Source organism: Apus apus, chromosome 3 (assembly GCF_020740795.1).
Source record: "Apus apus isolate bApuApu2 chromosome 3, bApuApu2.pri.cur, whole genome shotgun sequence".
Taxonomy (NCBI): Eukaryota; Metazoa; Chordata; class Aves; order Apodiformes; family Apodidae; genus Apus; species Apus apus.
The window spans coordinates 44,361,894-44,380,152 of NC_067284.1; the positions used below are offsets into that span (position 1 = coordinate 44,361,894).

Consider the following 18,259-nt stretch of genomic DNA (forward strand, 5'->3'; position numbering starts at 1 on the left):
GCTCCCTCCCTCCCCGCCGCTGCCCCGGATGTCGATGGCCGCCCCGCCCCGGCGGAAGGAGACGTGGCGGCGGTGCTGCTGCCGCTGCCCGCCCTGCCCCGCAGCCGCCGGCCGGGATGGGGGGCTGCCGGCCCCGGGCGCTGCTCTGCGGGCTGCTGGCCGCCCTGCTGGCGGAGGCGGCGGGCGGCGGCCGCGCCCTGCCCCAGCTCAGCGACGACATCCCCTTCAGGGTGAACTGGCCCGGCACCGAGTTCAGCCTGGTGGGGAGACCGGGGCGGGGGAAGTGTCTGGGTGTGTGTGTGTGTGTCTGTGTGTGTGTGTGTCTGTGTGTGTCTGTGTGTGTGTGTCTGTGTGTGTGTGTGTGTGTGTGTCTGTGTGTGTGTGTCTGTGTGTGTGTCTGTGTGAGGGAGGGAGGGGGAGCGGGAGGAGAGAGTGAGATGTAGGTGTGTGGGGGGGGAGTGTGAAGGGAGGGGGCTGTGGGTTGAGCGGGTGAGGGGTGGGCAGTGTGTGAGAGTGTGAGTGTGTGAGAGGTCCCTCGCCCCTTCGGAGTCTCCCTCCCTCGGGCAGCTGGACGGATCTGGCTGTTGACAGGTAGCCGGGCTGCCCAGAGAAGCTGCGGCTGCCCCGTCCCTGGAAGCGTTCATAGATCGAGCTGGACGAGGCTTGAATCAGCCCGGTCTAGCGGGAGGGGTCCCTGCCTGGGCAGGGGGGCTGGGACGAGGTGATCCGTAAGGTCCCTGCCAGCCCAGCCCGTGCCGTAGGGCGGGGAGCTCTGGCGGTGGGAGCGGGGGGGTCCGGGCCTCGCGGCCCCTCGCGCGCGGCGGTTGGTTTGGAAGCCCTCGCGCCCCAGGCACCGCCCGCTGGGCTCGCGGCGCGCCCGGCCTGGGGCAGGCGCTGCGTGTCAGGAGGCAGGGACAGGGACAGGGACAGGGACAGGGGGGCGGCCTGGCAGCTGCCAGCATCCCGGGGGATCCGTCCTGAAAGGCAGCGTGGGAACGGCTGGCTGCTGTGTGTGTGTGTGCGTTTAGCGAAGGTCTTCCGTAAGAGCCAGCAATACGTGTGCGAGGTGAGTGGAGGAGAGCAGCAGTGGGGCTGGAGGGAGCAGAATTGAAGCAAAGAAGGAAGCAAGCGAGTGCTAGGAAGCTTAGACACCGCAGGCCAGCCTTGTGGGAGAATTGAGACCCAGGAAATACACTGGAGCACCTGCCGTTAACTGAACCGCTTACAAATTCAGGAATATTTCTAGCAAGCAGCATTAAAAAAAACACCTGACTAATCCATAGGTTGTCTGTTTTCTTTAGCCTACAACTGGTGTCCTGTACAAAGAGGATAACTACATTATCATGACCACAGTGGATAAAGAAAAATATAAATGTATACTTCCACTGGTAGCTAGTGGCAATGAGGTAAGTTCAGTCAACTCTTTTTTGTAATTATAAACTGCAGACAGTTTTTACAGTTTCTTTTACAAAAGTCTTTATGGTATGTGTTCAGTTACCTTTTTTTTTTTTTTTCCAAAATTAAGACTTTTTTTTTTTCCTATGAAAGGAAAATAATCTGTAGAACACAACTTCACAGTTTATAGGAAATGCCTTCACTCTGTAGTACCTACTAGCTCTATGCTAAGTGGGGCCAGTCTGAGGAATTTTGAAGTTCTTATTTGGCAACAAGCGATTGTTATAATGTTCAGTTTATTGCTAGGTCTATTACTGATTGGGAAATTCTTGTATTTTGAGTAATACTGTCCTTCTCTAGGCCAGTAAAGGCTGTTAACAATGCTGTTGTAACTGCTGTATCTGAAAATGCCATTCCAGTAGTGCTACCACCAGTAATATAAGCTTCATTCTCATCTGTTCTTTAAGTAAAAAAGACATCTGAATGTGTAAAAATTATGTAGAAATAACTTCCACAGTATTACATATCCTTTTTAAATCTTTTTTAATTATGTACAAGCTGAGTGATGTTTCAGTTATACTGCACCACTACAGCATCAGCACTGACTAACACATGCAGACTGTTGATGCTGTTTTTCTGTTCACACCCCAAGCTGCCACTCTGAGAGTTCCTACTCTCTTGCTACCTGTGTATTTTTTAAACCACAAAAACTTTTCTGTTTTGACTACTTTATTTGTGACTTTCAGTTGCCCCTTCTTACTAAACTAAATTATCTTTTTCTTCTAATCACCACATAGTTCCTTCAGGGCAGGAGTTAATGAGGTTTTGTATCTTTTAATTCTCAATAAGATTTTTTTTTAACTGTTGCAAATTAATACCAAACTTTTTTTTTTTTTAATATAATGAAATATCCTTCTGTTCTAGGAAGAAGAAAAGGACTATAAAGGTCCTACTCCAGGAGAACTGCTGGAACCTCTTTTTAAGCAAAGTAGCTGTTCATATAGAGTACGTTACTTCCATGTTGATAATTTAAATACTAATCAAATATGTAATTCTGTCCATCTCAAGTTTTAAGTGTAGTAAACTGTTTGGATAAATATGTCTCAGACTGCAGGTTCTAATTCAGTCTAAACAAAGTTCTTTACAACCTTACGACTGTATCTTAATATCGCCAGTAAAATTCTATATAATTGAACATCTCAGGATTCCAATACATTGAGCTGCTGCAGTAGAATTTAAAAACGTAGATTTAAAAGATTTACTTCCAGGAGCCAAGCCACAATGTTTGGTGGTCTCATGAAAAGCATTTCTCAGAAAGTGTTAGAAGACCAAAGCATACTGCTAGATATTCTGATTTCCAATTTTTCACCTGTCATCCCAATTCAAAGACTTGGATCTTACTTGCATTACAAGGACGGGCCTAACACCCAGCCAGTTGGTCCTAAGCCCCAGAGAGGGCAAAAGTGGCCAGGGATTGTACCTACACAACAGCCCACACGAGTCCTTCGGGAAGGCAGAGTGAGTCAAGCACAGGCAGTGAACGGGCCTGTATCTGTGGCAGGTGCCAAACCAGCCTGTGCTGAGTCACTACAGCTCAGCCCCAGTGATTTGAGGGCAACTTTAGTCTTTACATCTTATCTTATTTTTCCCTGTGTTTTATCTGTGTGAAATTTAAGGAGGCTTTCCCCTTTGTGTTTATTTGGAATGTCATCAAAATGCTTGGGGAACGCTGCGTCTATGCTGTTGTTTTTGAGGATGCCCAAGCCCGCCTGCTTGGGCTGTGTTTCATTGTTGCAAAGCCAAAATTTAGGTGGTTTTTTGGGGGGGGAGGGGAATGGGGGTAAGGTATCTAAACATTTTAATTTTTTTTTTTAACATATACTTTTTTTTTTAAGATTGAATCTTACTGGACTTACGAGGTCTGCCATGGAAAACACATCCGTCAGTATCACGAGGAGAAGGAAACGGGACAGGTGGGCTTCCTACAATTCAGTACTCCCAACCCCTTTTTCTACTGGCATGTATGTGCTTAATTCCTGCAGAAGACTAGAATTCCTGCACTCTTGAAAAAGTATGGAAAATGGTAACTGAGATTTTGTTTTAATTTTCCTTGATTGTAGAAAATTAACATCCAAGAATACTATCTGGGGAATATGATGATGAAGAACCCATTATCAGAACCAGGTTTGTCTTAAATTATGTTATTTTCCTGATGCTAATTTAATTTTTTGCTTTTTAATTATTACTGTCTGAGAAATAGGATGTAGAAAACTGATTCCCAGTGTGAGAGAATTTTGTAATTATTTTTTACAAGTTATATTATTTTCAATAAATCTCTATTCAGCACCTTACCTTGCATCCATCCTGTCAACTGCCATGCTGTCTAATTGAGTAGAGTGATTAATCTGCCATAATTAATTCGTGTCAGCAGAAGAAAATACTTAGTATAATAAATAGAGACAATCTATGCCAGACCAAACTTTTTTGACAGTGTAGCCTGTTGCCACTCTCTGGGTGGAAAGAAGAATCTTTCAAACTGTGAGCAGAGGGCAGTGTGTAGCACATCTTGGCCTCTGCTATTCTATGATAAAATGTAGTCTGCAAACCCAAACACTTCCACCCTTTGCAGGTAGATTTGATCCTTAGAGCTGTTTGAGTGTCATCTTTGGGGATCCTGGCACAAATCTTCAGAAATACTGAAGTATTTAAAACAAGACTTGGGTGGAAGTTAGGTACTAAACTCAGACTGCAACTTAGAATTTCTAACTAATTTTCTGAGCACTGATTTTTTTTTTTTTTTTGCCATAAGTTATTGTAGATGCTGGAAACTTTGTGGTTGGACCTGCCAGATCTGCTTCCCTGGGTGGGCACTTTGGCAGTATATTGTTCCAAAGAACCCAAAAAATCCAGAGACCAAGAGTTAATTCATTAGAGCTGATAGAAACAGTAGAAAAAACAGTTGTAGTTGTTTGGTTGGGGTTTTTTTGTTGTTTGTGGGGTTTTTTTGTTTGGTTGTTTTTTTTGTGTTTGGTTTGGGGTTTTTTGTGTTGCTTTTTTTTCTATGTTTTTTTTTTATTTTAGGCTAGTATATAAAAGGTGAGCACCACCATTTTTCCTCTTTCTAAAAGTGATTAATTTGAACATCTCGGTCTTGGAGGGGATGTAGTGCTGTTAATCCCCTTCTTTTGAATTCTTACCCTCAGCTAAGTATCTTGGTCCTGAAAAGGAACATGGTTTCAGAAACCCTGTTGTTTGGCATTTCCTTATCAGTGAGTTACAGCCCTTGTCTGTTTGGGCATTAATCCTGTGCAGAGAGGCCCAGCATCCCAAGGTGCTGCTGTACAGAAGACAAAATGTTTAATTTGAGTTAACAGTCCTTTTGTGGGGCTAAATGCTGAAGTGAACATGTGATGATACTTCAGGTCATCACAACTGAGTCTTTTAGGATGCCACCCCTCTGTCCTTTCACCTTGGGTGGCAAACTTTATTCTTTCTGTGCTTCCTGTTCAGCAATTCATGCTAATTCTCTTTAAAAAATCACATCGGTGCCTTCTAAAACTGTTGTTAGCTGAATCCACAAGTGTTATACAGTAAACTTGGAACAGCTGAATGCGTGACAGCAAAGCGGGGTGGCCTTTTGCTCACCTAGTGCTGAACAGAGTCCAGACTGTCTTTGGCAGCAGTTTGGAAGGTGAGGGACAGCTCCTGGCCCTGCCAGCCTGCAGCCCCTGCCCCGTGACAGGTCCACTCTCACAATGCAGCCTGGCCTCGGTGTGCCCTCTGGGGCTGGCTACTGGGTGCCCTGCAGTACTTGCCTGTTTACCATCCCAGCTGTAATTCACTTCAAAACGAGTAGTCAGCCACCCCTGGAAGAACTGCAGTAGTGACGTGTTCTTCTGCCCTAACTGGCTTCCCTGTGGTGTTTGGTTTGGCCTGTCCTACTCCAAATTGTTTTAAGATTATGATAACTCCTCTTTTGTTTTGTTTGCTCTGGACCCCAGATCACTGTTTATTTCCTTTCTTTCCTCTTTTGCACCTGCAAGTTCATGAACTTGACTCTTGGCACTGTGCACACAAAGTACTAGCAAATACACAAAACATACAAAGTTCTCTGTATATAATTTAATTTTATTTCAAGCTTACAGACGTTATGCTTACCTTATTCTTAATTATTCCCTAGATCAAGAAGAGAAGGAAAATCCAAAAGAGAGTGCAAAAGAGGCAAGTGAAAAATACCTGGTTTTAACTTTTGCCATCAGTAGTGGAGGCAATTTATGTATGATAAGATGATGTAATTAGCTCCCTACCAAAATGAGCATCAAGAAATGAAACTCTAAACCTGAGCTGTACTCTTCTTGGTCTTGATTATCAGTCCCAATTCGGAAAGCTTATTTAGTTTAGCTAGATACATTTCTTGCCCTTCTACTTTTTAAAGTTATGCTAATCTTAAACTTAAATGAGATTAATTATATGCTTGTCTTCTATGAAGACAACACACGTAACCATGAAGTCACTTTATGGTCTAGCGACAGTTAATTTTCCAGGTACCCCAGAGAACCCAATTCCCTAAATAACATTTGCATCCATTTTGGGCAGGGAAAAATGCTTAACAAAATCCCACAGCACAAAATCCCTCAAAGATTTCTCAGCTAACTTGATGGCCCATCCCATAAAACTCTGATTCCCTTTTCTGTTTGAGAAATTTTCCATTGTTTAGGCCCCAAAACTCAATTCAGAGTTACTAACCTTATAGCAAAATAATGGAAGCCCCTGAACCGTGTTTGGAATAAGCAATAGCAGAGTTGGCCTGTGGACAGATGTGCACCTACCTTATTCCCACTTTTCCTCTATTTTAATTCTGAAATGAAATGTGCAGACCACAGACTGCACCACTGCCTTTTAGCACAGAGCCTGGTTTGTTGTGCACTAAAAACCTTTAGTAGCTCAAGAAACACAGGTAGAAAAAGGTCTGATTTTTGGGTTCCAGCATGGCTTTTGCACAAACACAACTACTGGTAGCCAGGAGCTTGAGCTGCTTCCAGGATAAAAGCCAGGAGAGGGACTTTAACCAGTCTGGAGAATTAATTTCTTAAATTGGAAGCTGGTTGAAACATAGGAAGGAGCAAGTCTGAAGAGAGCTTACGTAAAGTATGTACAAAAATGGGATTTTGTATATATCATTAACTTTGTCAGCCATTGTAACAGGTGGCATGAGTACTCTGGAAAAGGAGCACCCCAGGCTGGGAGCACAAGGAGGTGTAGTGCAGGGATTGGGTGACTTGGTGGGGGTGTTTTTAAGTTCCTGATGGCCTGCCACTGAAGTAACATGTCTGGCCAGAGCTGAGCTGTGTCTGGCAGAGCCATTCACGTCCCCCTATCTCGCAGACTGCAGGGTGAATGCAGCTGGCTCAGTGGTCTTCCAGCCCACAGCACCCAGCTGCCAGGCTTGCTCAGAACTGAAACATTAGGCAGTCTGGGTAGAGAAGCCAGCTGCTTTTCTAGTCCCAGTTTGCATGGCTCAGTGCATTTGCACAGTGCTGTCCTGGAGGTAGTAAACCAGAACGAGTTTGGATATTGCAGAAATACCAAGTAACTACACAGGGGCTAGTTTCAGTCCAGCAGTGCTGGCTCTGCACAGTGTAATATTTTTTGTTTCAGAAGAGTCAAAGGGGCTTTACTGTGATTCTTAACTTTTACTTTTTTCACCTAGATACCTACAAAAAATATAGAGGGTCAGATGACTCCATACTATCCTGTAGAAATGGGAAATGGCACACCTTGTAGCTTGAGACAAAACCTACCCAGGTCGAGTACAGTGATGTACATCTGCCATCCAGAAGCTAAACATGAGATTCTTTCAGTAGCAGAAGTTACAACCTGTGAATATGAAGTGGTTATACTGACACCTCTGTTGTGCAGCCATCCTAAATACAGGTACAGTACTCAAATGCTGGCTCAAATTGCCATCAGTTCCGTGCGTGGGTGTGTTTCTCTAAGTCCTGTATCCAGCTGTGGTTTCTGGTGCAGAGCTGTGACACCTGTAGGTAGTTCCTTTGGCAAGTGCAGTTTTGCCAAGTCTGAAGTTTTCCTGTTAAGTTGCACAATATTTGCATTTTGTAAGTCTCTAGCAATTGATACAGATGAGGGCATTAAGGCTGCAGGCAGAGTGAGAACATCCTGTCTCCTCTAGTTTTATGATCTTAGGGGATTATCTTCATGTTACTCAAAGACTGCAGATGGCACACGTGCATTGTGTGTGCGTACAGACTTCAGCTTCTCTGATCTCAGAAAACAAGAGTATGGTCTTCAGCTTTAACCTTAACAGCTACTTTAGTAGTACTCCCAATTTAAGGAGCTCCTATCTATCTCTGTCCTCCTTTATTGCCTTACCTTCTGCTGCAGAAGTCATTTGCATATGAAGAATTCACAATTTCAGTGTTACCTTCAAAACACCAAGTTTAGGATATTTTTTTCCCCCTCCTCCCTGAATTGTATCACAGATCTAAGGGATACCCAGTCTCAGTAGCACAGATTTTTGACCTTTCACGGGGTGTAAACAGAATTGCCAGGTGAATATAACCATACAACTCAGAGGGGAAGTAATTGACAGGAGTTCTGAATTTCCCTTGTATGCATACATCACAACAAATGAGCATTGAATCCCTGTTCTGAAATAGGCAACAAGTCTATAGGACAAAATCCTCAATCATGCAGTTTATAAACACTTGCCAGTTGGAGTAAATAAGTTACACTCTTGTTAAAGATTTAGTATCAATTAGAGATTTTCTCATGTGGATGGGTTTGGTAATATTATGTTATCTGTTGCACTTATCTATTGCACCATTATCTGTTTACTATAGAGTCTTTTAAGCCTCTGTATCAATAGAAAAATAGAAAGTGCCCAGGCAAATTGTTCCATCATTTGCTAAGAATACAATCTTGAGCTGCTATCTCCTTCCAAAGGGAAGGCATGGAAGCTTCCTGGCCACTAGCAGGAACTACTTAAAATAAGCACACAAGATCTTTGTTCTCCCACTTGCATCATCTTAGTAAATAAAGGTAGGTGGAGATAGCAGATGGAAACGCTGCTCAGTGTCAGCAGAGGTAACAACAAACAAACTTAATCTAAGCTGAGTGCACTTTTCCTGTTGTGTGTTCCTGAAGCAGCACTGAGGATTGCACCCATTTTCTTACCCAATAATAGCGAAAGTATATCCATTAGTGCTAGCTGTTCTTCTTATTTGGGTACAATGTGACTTTTTAAAATTTGGTGGGGATTTGGAACAGGGAGGAAGGCAGTGAAAAGTAGTATTTGTCTACTCTAAGTACTAGTTTTAATATTGTTTAAGTAAAATGCAGCTACAACTTGGCTTCTTTGGTACAGGGCTGATTTAATCGCAAGTGCAGGGACTATTTAGGAGATGTCTTCAGATTCTTGTAACTACAGTGGTGATGATAATACAGCTACTGCCTTGTGTTACCTACTCTTCCTAAGAGGACACGACAAAAAGCCACCCTGCTGAAGTATCTGCACATTTATTTTGTAAAAAAATCTTCCTCTAAAGAGGAGCTTTTCGGTGAAACGAGCAATGAGAACTGAACAAATGCTGCATTTGTCAGTATGAGTTTCGTGTTGATGTGCACTTTACTGTTTTCTGTTAAGGCTTACATGGTGTTTTAATGAAGTCTTCATTTGTGTAAACTAAGGAGAAAGCTATGTTACTCCCCTTCACCTTTTTGCTTTTATTTTCCTGAAATAAGCTGCTTTTTGCAGACATAGCTCATGAAGAGAGTGATAAAGAAATAATGGCGTATATCAGTACGAAAAGCCATACATGCCAGATAACAGAATAATGTATTATTAATTGTATAGGAACTGCATCAGTCACATTTAACCTTTGCCATTTCCCAGCTTCTGAGAGAGTTTTGTGGAGCTACATTGATGCTACCTCCACGGTGCCCATCTAATGTAGTTTGCTTTTGAATATTCAACTTCTCCCTTTCAATGAGGAGGGGTGAGATTGCATTGCCAGTTATCCAGCAGCCTTAGGAGTGGGACTACACTGGGCAAAGAGCACGTTTATATGACTTGTAAGAACAGGGTAGCTTTGACTGAGATGGTGCAAGTGCAAGAAGATAAAAACATGCTCAGCCCAGCTCAGTCAGAAACATATAGCAATAAAGAAAGAAGTCTTTACTTTAAGGTGTAATAAATTATGTATTGCTGATTGTTTGGGCAGGTTCAGGGCTTCTCCTGTGAACGACATCTTCTGCCAGTCTCTGCCAGGATCCCCACTTAAACCCCATAATCTGGAGCAGCTGGAGAAACAGCAAGAAATGATGAAGGTGCCTTTTAGAAGGGTTAAGGAGGTAGGATTTGTTTCATTTTAAATAGAAAAATATTTATTTTTCCACATAACAAAGACAACTTTTGGTTCCTTGGAATAAGTTCTCTTACCCAACTTTGTTTGATCATCTCAGTCTTTCAAATGGTCTTTAAGTTTGTTGAAGTTGTCTGTAGAAGAGTGGCTGGAAAGCTGTCCAGCAGAAAAGGAGCTGAGGGTTCTGATTGATAGGCAGCTGAATATGAGCCAGCAGTGTGCCCAGGTGGCCAAGAAGGCCAATGGTGTCCTGGCCTGTAATAGAAATAGTGGCAAGCAGGACCAGGAAGGTGACTGTCCCTCTGTACTGGGCACTGGTGAGACCACACCTCAAATACTGTGTCCAGTTTTGGGCACCTCAATATAAGAAGGACATTGAGGTGCTGCAACATGTCTGAAGAAGGGCAATGAAACTGGTGAAGGGTCTTGAGAACAAGTCTTAGGAGGAGCAGCTGAAGGAGCTGGGTCAGTTTAGTCTGAAGAAAAGGAGGCTGAGGAGAGACCTCATCACCCTCTACAGCTACCTCAAAGGAGGTTGTAAAGAGGTAGGTGCTGGTTTCTTCTTACAAGTAACTGGTGATAGAACAAGAGGAAATGGCCTCAAGCTGCATCGGGGGAGGTTTAGACTAGACATTAGGAAGAACTTTTTCACTGAAAGGGTTGTCAGACATTGGAACATGCTGCCCGTGGAGGTGGTTGAGTCACTGTCCCTGCATGTGTTTAAAAGTCGTCTAGGTGTGGCGCTTGGGGACATGGCTTAATGCTGGTCTTGGTAGATTACAGTTAATGGTTGGACTCGATGATCTTGAAGGTGTTTTGCAACCTAAGTGATTCTGTAATTTACCTTAATCTGGGAAGAAAACAAAGCAAGTGAGTTTGGGCTACTAATATAAAACTTTTGGAGCCTTCATAGCCTACAGGTTACAAATTTGTTAAGTCTTGGACTTCCAATCTTTTTTTCAGCTATTCTGAAGACAGAGAAAACAATGACAAAATGTTTTCATACTTTTTCCCACAGCTTATGTCACTTAGTATTAAGTAACTTCATGTAATTCATAAGAGTGCACAGGAACATATGAAATCTAAATGGGTCTATTTGCATATACTTTTAATTTCAGGAAGAAATGCAGTCAACAAAGGAAGAGAAATTTTCTTCCATTCATAAGCCTCTTGCTGTTGGAAGCCATCAGCTATTAACTGTGGGAACCACCCACATCTCCAAACTGACTGATGACCAACTTATAAAGGAATTTCTTAGTGGTTCCTACTGCTTCCATGGGGTGAGGAATAAAACTATGCTGAATAAAAACCCTACTCCTTAATTGCATGTACTTGTTTATGCATTTGTTTAGTTTTTCCATGAACTCGGATAGCTGTGTTCTCATAATTGCCTTTCCCTGCATTGCTATAGGGAGGGCTTGTATACCAAATTCTGGGCCAGAAAGGGATCTTTAACCTTTCTGTTGAAATTCAATTTATTTGAGCAGACAGTGAAATGAAAGTAGATCATGAGAATTGTTCAGTGATAATTTTGCTAATGAGAACAACAACAACAACAATTTTTTAAAACTTATTGAGAGAACAGCCAGCAGAGGAAGGACAGCTGAAGTTCTCCTTGCCTTTGAAAGAGGAAAACTTTTTTTTAAAAGATGGATAGGGGGTATATGGATAGTTTAAGAAGTTTAGCCCTATGCAGCTCTTCCAAGAGTCTATGTAAAAAATTAGATCCCCTCTGCTTAAACTCGTCGTGGAACAGATAGAATCCCCTTGCCTGTATCTCTTAGTCTAATAAGAGGTTTTCCCTTAACACAAACCTTGAATGAACGTACATGACCAATGGGTATGGAGTATTACAGCTAAAATAGCCAGTGGGTGAGGGGCTGGAGGGAAACGGATGTGGTCCTTTTTGGGGTGGTTTGTTTTGTGTTAATGCTGAGATTTTACCTCCCCCTAGGGTGTTGGTTGGTGGAAGTACGAATTCTGCTACGGCAAATACGTTCATCAGTATCACGAGGTACGTTTAAACACTTCAGTGTTCTGCCACTAGATGGCTGTGGGGGAAAAAGGTTAAGAATCTGATTTGGAAAAAAAAACACAAAACCAAAAACAAACAACCAAAAAAAAACCCACACAAAAAAAACAAAACCAGAAAAAACCAGCATCCTTTACTTGGCTGATGAACATCTTGGTTGTAAGAAGTTGGACTTCAGAGAATAAATCCTCCCTGAGCTGCCCAGATTGATGTAGTGACAATGTCAGGCAGAGCACAGTGATAATCAAAGCTGAAAAAACATGGTGAAACACTTCCATCAGCTCACACAGCTTGGGTGGCTCTTCTGAAGAGGCTGGAGTAGGAGATCAGTCACAGTCCCAAATGCAAGATGATGTTATGCTGACAGCAGCAGTCTTGCTCTAGAATTGATATTCTATTCATCATTAAAATATCCTCACTGCTAATCATGTCATACAAGGTGTAGTTACCAGCTTTTCCTTTTTTAGGATAAGGAAAGTGGCAAGACTTCTGTGGTTGTGGGTACCTGGAGCAGGGAGGAGCACATTGAATGGTCCAGGAAGAATGCTGCGAGAACCTTTTACCTTCGAGAAGACGGCACGCAGACCGTCCGGTACGGGCACCACCACCAGCTCTGCCACTCCAGCTCTCTCTTCCCAAACTGGGCTCATACTTGAGATGGAGAGGAATAAATGCCAGGGCCCACTCCTGCAGTGCCTGACTAGTCAGTTTACAAATAGATATGACAAACTGCTAAGATCAGGGTGTGTAGATTTATTTATTTTTCCCCCCTAATCGACAGACAACATCAGAAAAGGTAGTTGAGCCCTTTGCACAGGGTGTAGGGAGAATCTTGCAGTAGTGAACAACTATTTGCAGTAACTGAAATGCAGCACATTACTACTTTGTTTTGTATATTGGAGGTCAGTATTTGAAGAATGATGAGATTGTGTGTCACACAAGCTAGATGCTTGCTTAAGAACTGTTTCATGTTACCCAACTTTCCCATCTTTTGTGGCAGGATGGTGTCTCATTTCTATGGAAATGGAGACATTTGCGACCTAACAGACAAGCCAAGGCAGGTGACTGTGAAATTGAAGTAAGTGAACTTTTTTACTTGATTTTAGTGTCTCTACTCCCTGTGCCAGAGAGGAAAGGCTCTTGCCTTCAGAAAGCATGGGAACTGATGGCTTTTAGCTTAGTAAAACCTCTGGACACACTCAGGAAAGAAATGTTTTAGTCTTGTGCTTATGATATGCTTAACACTGCAACGTTTCTCTTCTTTTCAGATGTAAAGAATCGGATTCCCCCCATGCTGTGACCATATACATGTTAGAGCCTCACTCTTGCCAATACATCCTTGGGGTATGTAAAGATGTGCTCGAATCACCTCAGATCAGGTGCTACCTCATAGAGGACATCTGTTTAAAATATCCCCTTTCTTTGAGTGACTCTTCACAACAGATTTAGCCCAAATATGGAGCTGCTCACCAAGTATGGCTTTTTGTTTGATTGCATTTGCTTAGATAAAGGTGGGTCATGCCTAATTACACTGGTCACACTGCTAATATGCTATAGAGGTCATCCCCAAAAGCAAAAAGCACTCAGTAAATTTACAAAGTGACAGCTGAGTACTGTGCCTCTTGCAGTCTTGTCATTAGTCTCAGCCTCTGTTGCAGTCTCTTGTGAAAGCTTATCAGTTATTTCAATTTCATAGTCTTTAATGTTTTGCTCTCGTGTTCCAGGTGGAGTCTCCAGTCATCTGCAAAATTCTGGATACAGCAGATGAACACGGGCTTCTTTCCGTGCCCAGCTAAAGTCCAGCACAGCCTGTGACACAAGCCATACCTGTCAGCAGCCCCACTGGCCTCTGCCACACTCGCAGCCCAGCCACGAAGGGACAACAGTGGAGAGAAGCTTCTAGCCAAGAGGCCTCACCAGCAGAATTCTGTAGGATGAGGGACTCCTGAACCACTCTGTGTATAACTATGTGTATATAAGAGGTTATTGATAAACTTCTAATGATTAAAATTTTGTCTTGCACTTCCTGGTTGGCTTGTGTATGACACATTCTACAGTCATCGTTGTCATCATTAAGGTCTATATTATCAACTTTAAAAAGGCAAAATAAACAAGGCCTAGCTTCAAGTGAGGAATTCAGCTGCCAACGGAATGAGAAAGTGGGCCGACACTTCTTGCTTTGGAGCCTTCAGCAGCCACTGCAGCACTAACAGTTACTCTACTGCCATAACTTACTGTGTCCCAAGACAAATGTCACCTTGGTATGGTCACCTGGAGCTGTGTCACCACCACAGGGCCCTCCAGAGCTCTGGGTAAGGTTTGTGATGATGTGTGCCAGGAGGGGCACAAGGTGGGCTGTGTTTTGTTCTGCAGCAGTGGGTTATGTACAGTGGTGACAGTAAGCCCACTACGTTTCCTCTTTTCTAAGCCTCTTGTGCAAGATACAGGAATTTCATATTTTTGTCTGAGGCAAATCCACCAGCCATTTGGCATGTGACTAGTTGAATGCTACCCCAGATACCAAGCTGAACTGCTCAACTGGCGCAACAGAACCATCGTTGTCTCAGAGCGTGGAAAACCAAAACAGCAGCGGCAGGATGACGTGGCATTTAAATTTAGAGGCATTGTTCCTGGTCATATCCTTGTTTCTGATGGAATTGTGCAATCCCTTGTGGTCGTTTTATTTTTAATTGAGGGTGCTCTTGGGAAAGGCAGCACAGACACTTGACTTGGCAGTGGTCTGAGTGCCCAGGCCCCAGCCTGGGCATTGCTGAATGTGCCCCAGTGCGGAACACAGGCGTGTGGGCAGGGATGGTGTCAGACTTGGTCAGCATCCAAGGGAAGAGAAACCACACCATGCTAAACCCCTCAGTGGTGATGATTAGATCTAAGGAAAATATAAGAATAGTTACTTTAAAGAATGTAAAGAATTCCACTTGCCTGCAGAGGAGGGAAGTCCCCCAGAGCACCAGGAAAGTACAGCCTCACTGACTAAGCAGCCACAGCACCTCAGTGTGCTGCCAGCACCAACTTGTGCTGTTCCATGAGCAAACCACACTGCCAAGCCCAGGAAAGCTGCACAGGGTGCCCCCTGTTCCTCAGCCTGTGCTTCCCCTGGCGCAGGAAGCAACGTGCTCACAGATGTTCCTTCCCCATGCCCCAGCTACCTGAAGGCACACAAACCCACACAGAGAAAGACAACACTCTTCCACCTTCTCCCATCCCTCCCCAGTCAACACCTGATTTGAGAGACCCCCTGAGGCAGGAGTAAGAGGAGCAGGGAAGACGCATGCCAAAACACAGGGGGTACGCATGAGTTGATAGTGATAGAAATAATGAAGTCTGGCATAATTTTGTTTGACCACCTTTGAGTCTAAAAGAAATGGCAATTGAGAAGAACTTGCTGCTTCAGCCCTCTCCCAAATGAGCCTGGGGGTGCAGGAACTTGTCATACCAAAAGTGGGGAAAAACAAGCCTCTTCTGGTACGTGGAAAGCATGAAGCAGAACTGGGGGGGCTGTAGGTTTCTGTGCTGCTCTGCTCAGATTTATCCCCGAGCCATTAGGCAGGTTTGCTCCTCAGCCTGAGAAGTCCAGTTGTTTCCAAGCACAGCTAAGAAGCAGCAACATTGAACATCACATGAAGGGCACACAGCAAATGTGCAATGATGGTAGTGACATAATCTGCAGTTAGTAAAAGGAAATTACATCAAAGGAAAGTGGATTTGGAAAAGTGAAATATGCTCAAATATAGCAGCTGCCAGATTTCTGACAATAGAGATTCATTTTAGAGCTAATTTTGAATTGTCATATAAACTCAGAAGTTATTAATTAGCTGCCAGAGCAGATCAAAAAGCAGAGGCAATATTTATGCAAGACATCTGCATGGCTGAGAAGAATCAGGGGCTCCTCATGCAAGGTGAGACAGTCCTTAGCTGAAGGGGTGAAACAAGACGATCACTCTCAGATTTTCTCCAGTGGTAAAGAAATGTCGGGTATTATCAGTCTCCCTGTGCAGAAGCAGGCAAGTGCATTTCCTGGTCATAAATACCTTATTTGTACAGCTAATCAGACACAACTTAAAATTTTCACCCAGCACCCAAGTCTCAGCCCACCTCAGTAAGAGAAGCTCCTTTGAGGTCTGGTTGCTTGAGAGCTGGTGCTCATCCTCTCTGGATTTGAGCAGGTCTTACACAGGTTCATCTCTCCTCCCTTAAAAATCACTTTTCTGGCACAAAACAAACCAACCCTATTCCCTGCAGGGAGACAGGAAACAAACAGAAGATGGCCTGTTTTAGGAATAAAATCTCTTTATTCAGTCCTTGTGGGGAACCAATACCCTGCCTTGATCCTGCTCTCAGCCACCTTGTGTGAACTTTCCCTGCTCACTAACTCAGACCTTTCTTGTGTGCTGGTCTTCCTCCACAATTCCCAAAACAAGAGATTACGTTCCAAAAATAAAGGAGAATAAATGAATACACAGAATGTGTGCTGGATCAAACCAATGTTAGAATAATGCCAGCACAGCATGGTGGTAGAATGGTTATTTTTGTACCAAAAAATACCCTCTTGGACTTTGTCATTTCCAAGATAATTTACTGTTACCGCCAGCCGAAGGGATGGGGTTTGATGGGCCGTGTGCTGGGATACAGCCACTCCATCTTCCCAAGGAGGCAACTCCAGGCTGGGTTTCAAGAGCAGCACAGCTGTATTTAGCTGGAGGAAGGGAGATTTCTCAGGGAGAAATGGCTGTCTATGGGGGTCACCCCAGGTTGAAAGCAGGAGCAAGAATCTCTCGTGACATGTCCAAAATGCTCTTCATTTCCTGTCTATTCTAGTAAAGCAAGTCAGGATGTGTCTGAAGAATGGATGACTCCAGGGCAATCCCCAGAACCTGCTGGGGCAGGAATGTGCCTGGTCAGACTAGACAGGGAGCACTAACAGCCTTGGGGTTTTCCAGCCCCCCAGAACTGGAGAGTGGAGTCTCTGAGCTGCCTACAAGAGTTTCCAATCACTGGCAGTTACCAAAGAGTGGAAAAAAAAACCATCACCAGCAGATGACACAGTTCTACACCTTGTGCAATCTGTTGACTTCCCTTCTGTTGGCACCCTGAATTGAACAAGCTGCAAACCAGGAACACGTATTTCAAAGCAGCTCTACAGGGATAAAATCTCCTGTGACTTTTTCTGCCAAGCTGAAGTGTGCAAAAGATACAACTGCTGACGTTGCAGGAGCACTTCCAGCACACAAGACCTCATATTCACATGTAAGAGAGTGTGATACAAAACCTTCCTGCTACAAAAGGCGGCGGCAGGAGGTACAGGTGAGGGAGCAGTGCCGAGGAGAGCAGGTAAAAGGGGGCAAAGAGGGATGGGGAGGGTTGCTGGGAGTAGAAGGGAGCTGTTAGCTGTTCTGCTGCCTTAAATCTGCAACACTTCTAATGCCCCAAGGGCTTGCTTACCCCTGTGGTGCAGCAGCTCCAGGCTCCAGGCAACTCCTGCTCGGTGGGAGGCGTGAGGGATGGATATGGGGTGGTCTGGTTGGGTCCTGCTGGCAGTGGAGAGTCCAGGGGACACAGCTGGGAAGTTGCTTGAGTCCTTCCTTTTCAGTTAAACTTGATGGTCCAAGTCTGGTGGGCAGCAGAGGGGATGATGGTAACACCAGGCTGCTCACTGGAGGGTCTGCACCTGTATTTTCACGTAATGAATACGTGACATGGAGCAGAGGTGTCAGAAAACTAGTGACAGACAGACCCGGGGAGGGAAGGAGAGCATCTGGGCAGGGATGCCAAGTCTCCAAAGAGGAACAATGCACAGGCAGTGATCTCTCCTGGTGTGGGCTGCCACATACAAGCATCTGCAACTGTACTTAAAAAGCAAGCTTACTGGTTTCCTTACTTCTTCCTAAATAAATGGCCCCTGGTAAATTCTTGGCAGAGAGCAAACCACCGAGGGGATGGGATCACAAGAAGATATGTGGTTGCACAATTACATGGAGCTCCCCACTGCTTTACTCTTGAACACTTCCTGAAGTGGCTGAAGAGGTTTCAGAGGGGTCAGACTTACCTGGTTGTTGTGTGCCAGGAAACTTGAGCCACAAGCCGGGGTTACAAGAGTAATGATGCAGATGATGCAATGGGAAGATGCTGTCGCAAAGGCTGCTCACTACTTGCCTGGGGTAGGGGTGAGGAATTAAAAAAGAACACTCAGGCTTTATCTACAATGATCTGAAATGATGAGCACTCTCCTTCACATCATTCTCAGACACCATCTTTTAGCATTGGCTCTTGAAAATAATAAGAAACCAAGATGTATTTTTTAGTGTAGATGAGATTCATAGATACAACTAATGAAACAGTTTCTGCACTTGCAACTAGACTAGAATTTTTTTAAAGGGTACTCATTAACACGGAGCATGTTGTAACCATGGATTTTACATTTTTTTTCTCCAGG

The 18,259-nt window shown here is 44.0% G+C and overlaps 1 protein-coding gene across 1 annotated transcript; it reads left to right on the forward strand.

The window, feature by feature from the left end:
- Window positions 1-48: 48 nt before the first annotated feature.
- Window positions 49-13,830, forward strand: ERLEC1 (endoplasmic reticulum lectin 1). Its single transcript, XM_051614811.1, has 14 exons — window positions 49-260; window positions 1,302-1,406; window positions 2,320-2,400; window positions 3,291-3,368; window positions 3,516-3,579; window positions 5,576-5,616; window positions 7,106-7,329; window positions 9,636-9,765; window positions 10,895-11,056; window positions 11,731-11,790; window positions 12,276-12,400; window positions 12,809-12,886; window positions 13,077-13,152; window positions 13,533-13,830. Exons 1-14 carry the CDS (start codon window positions 117-119, stop codon window positions 13,602-13,604), a joined length of 1,440 nt encoding a protein of 479 aa, XP_051470771.1. The 5' UTR covers window positions 49-116; the 3' UTR covers window positions 13,605-13,830.
- Window positions 13,831-18,259: the final 4,429 nt, after the last annotated feature.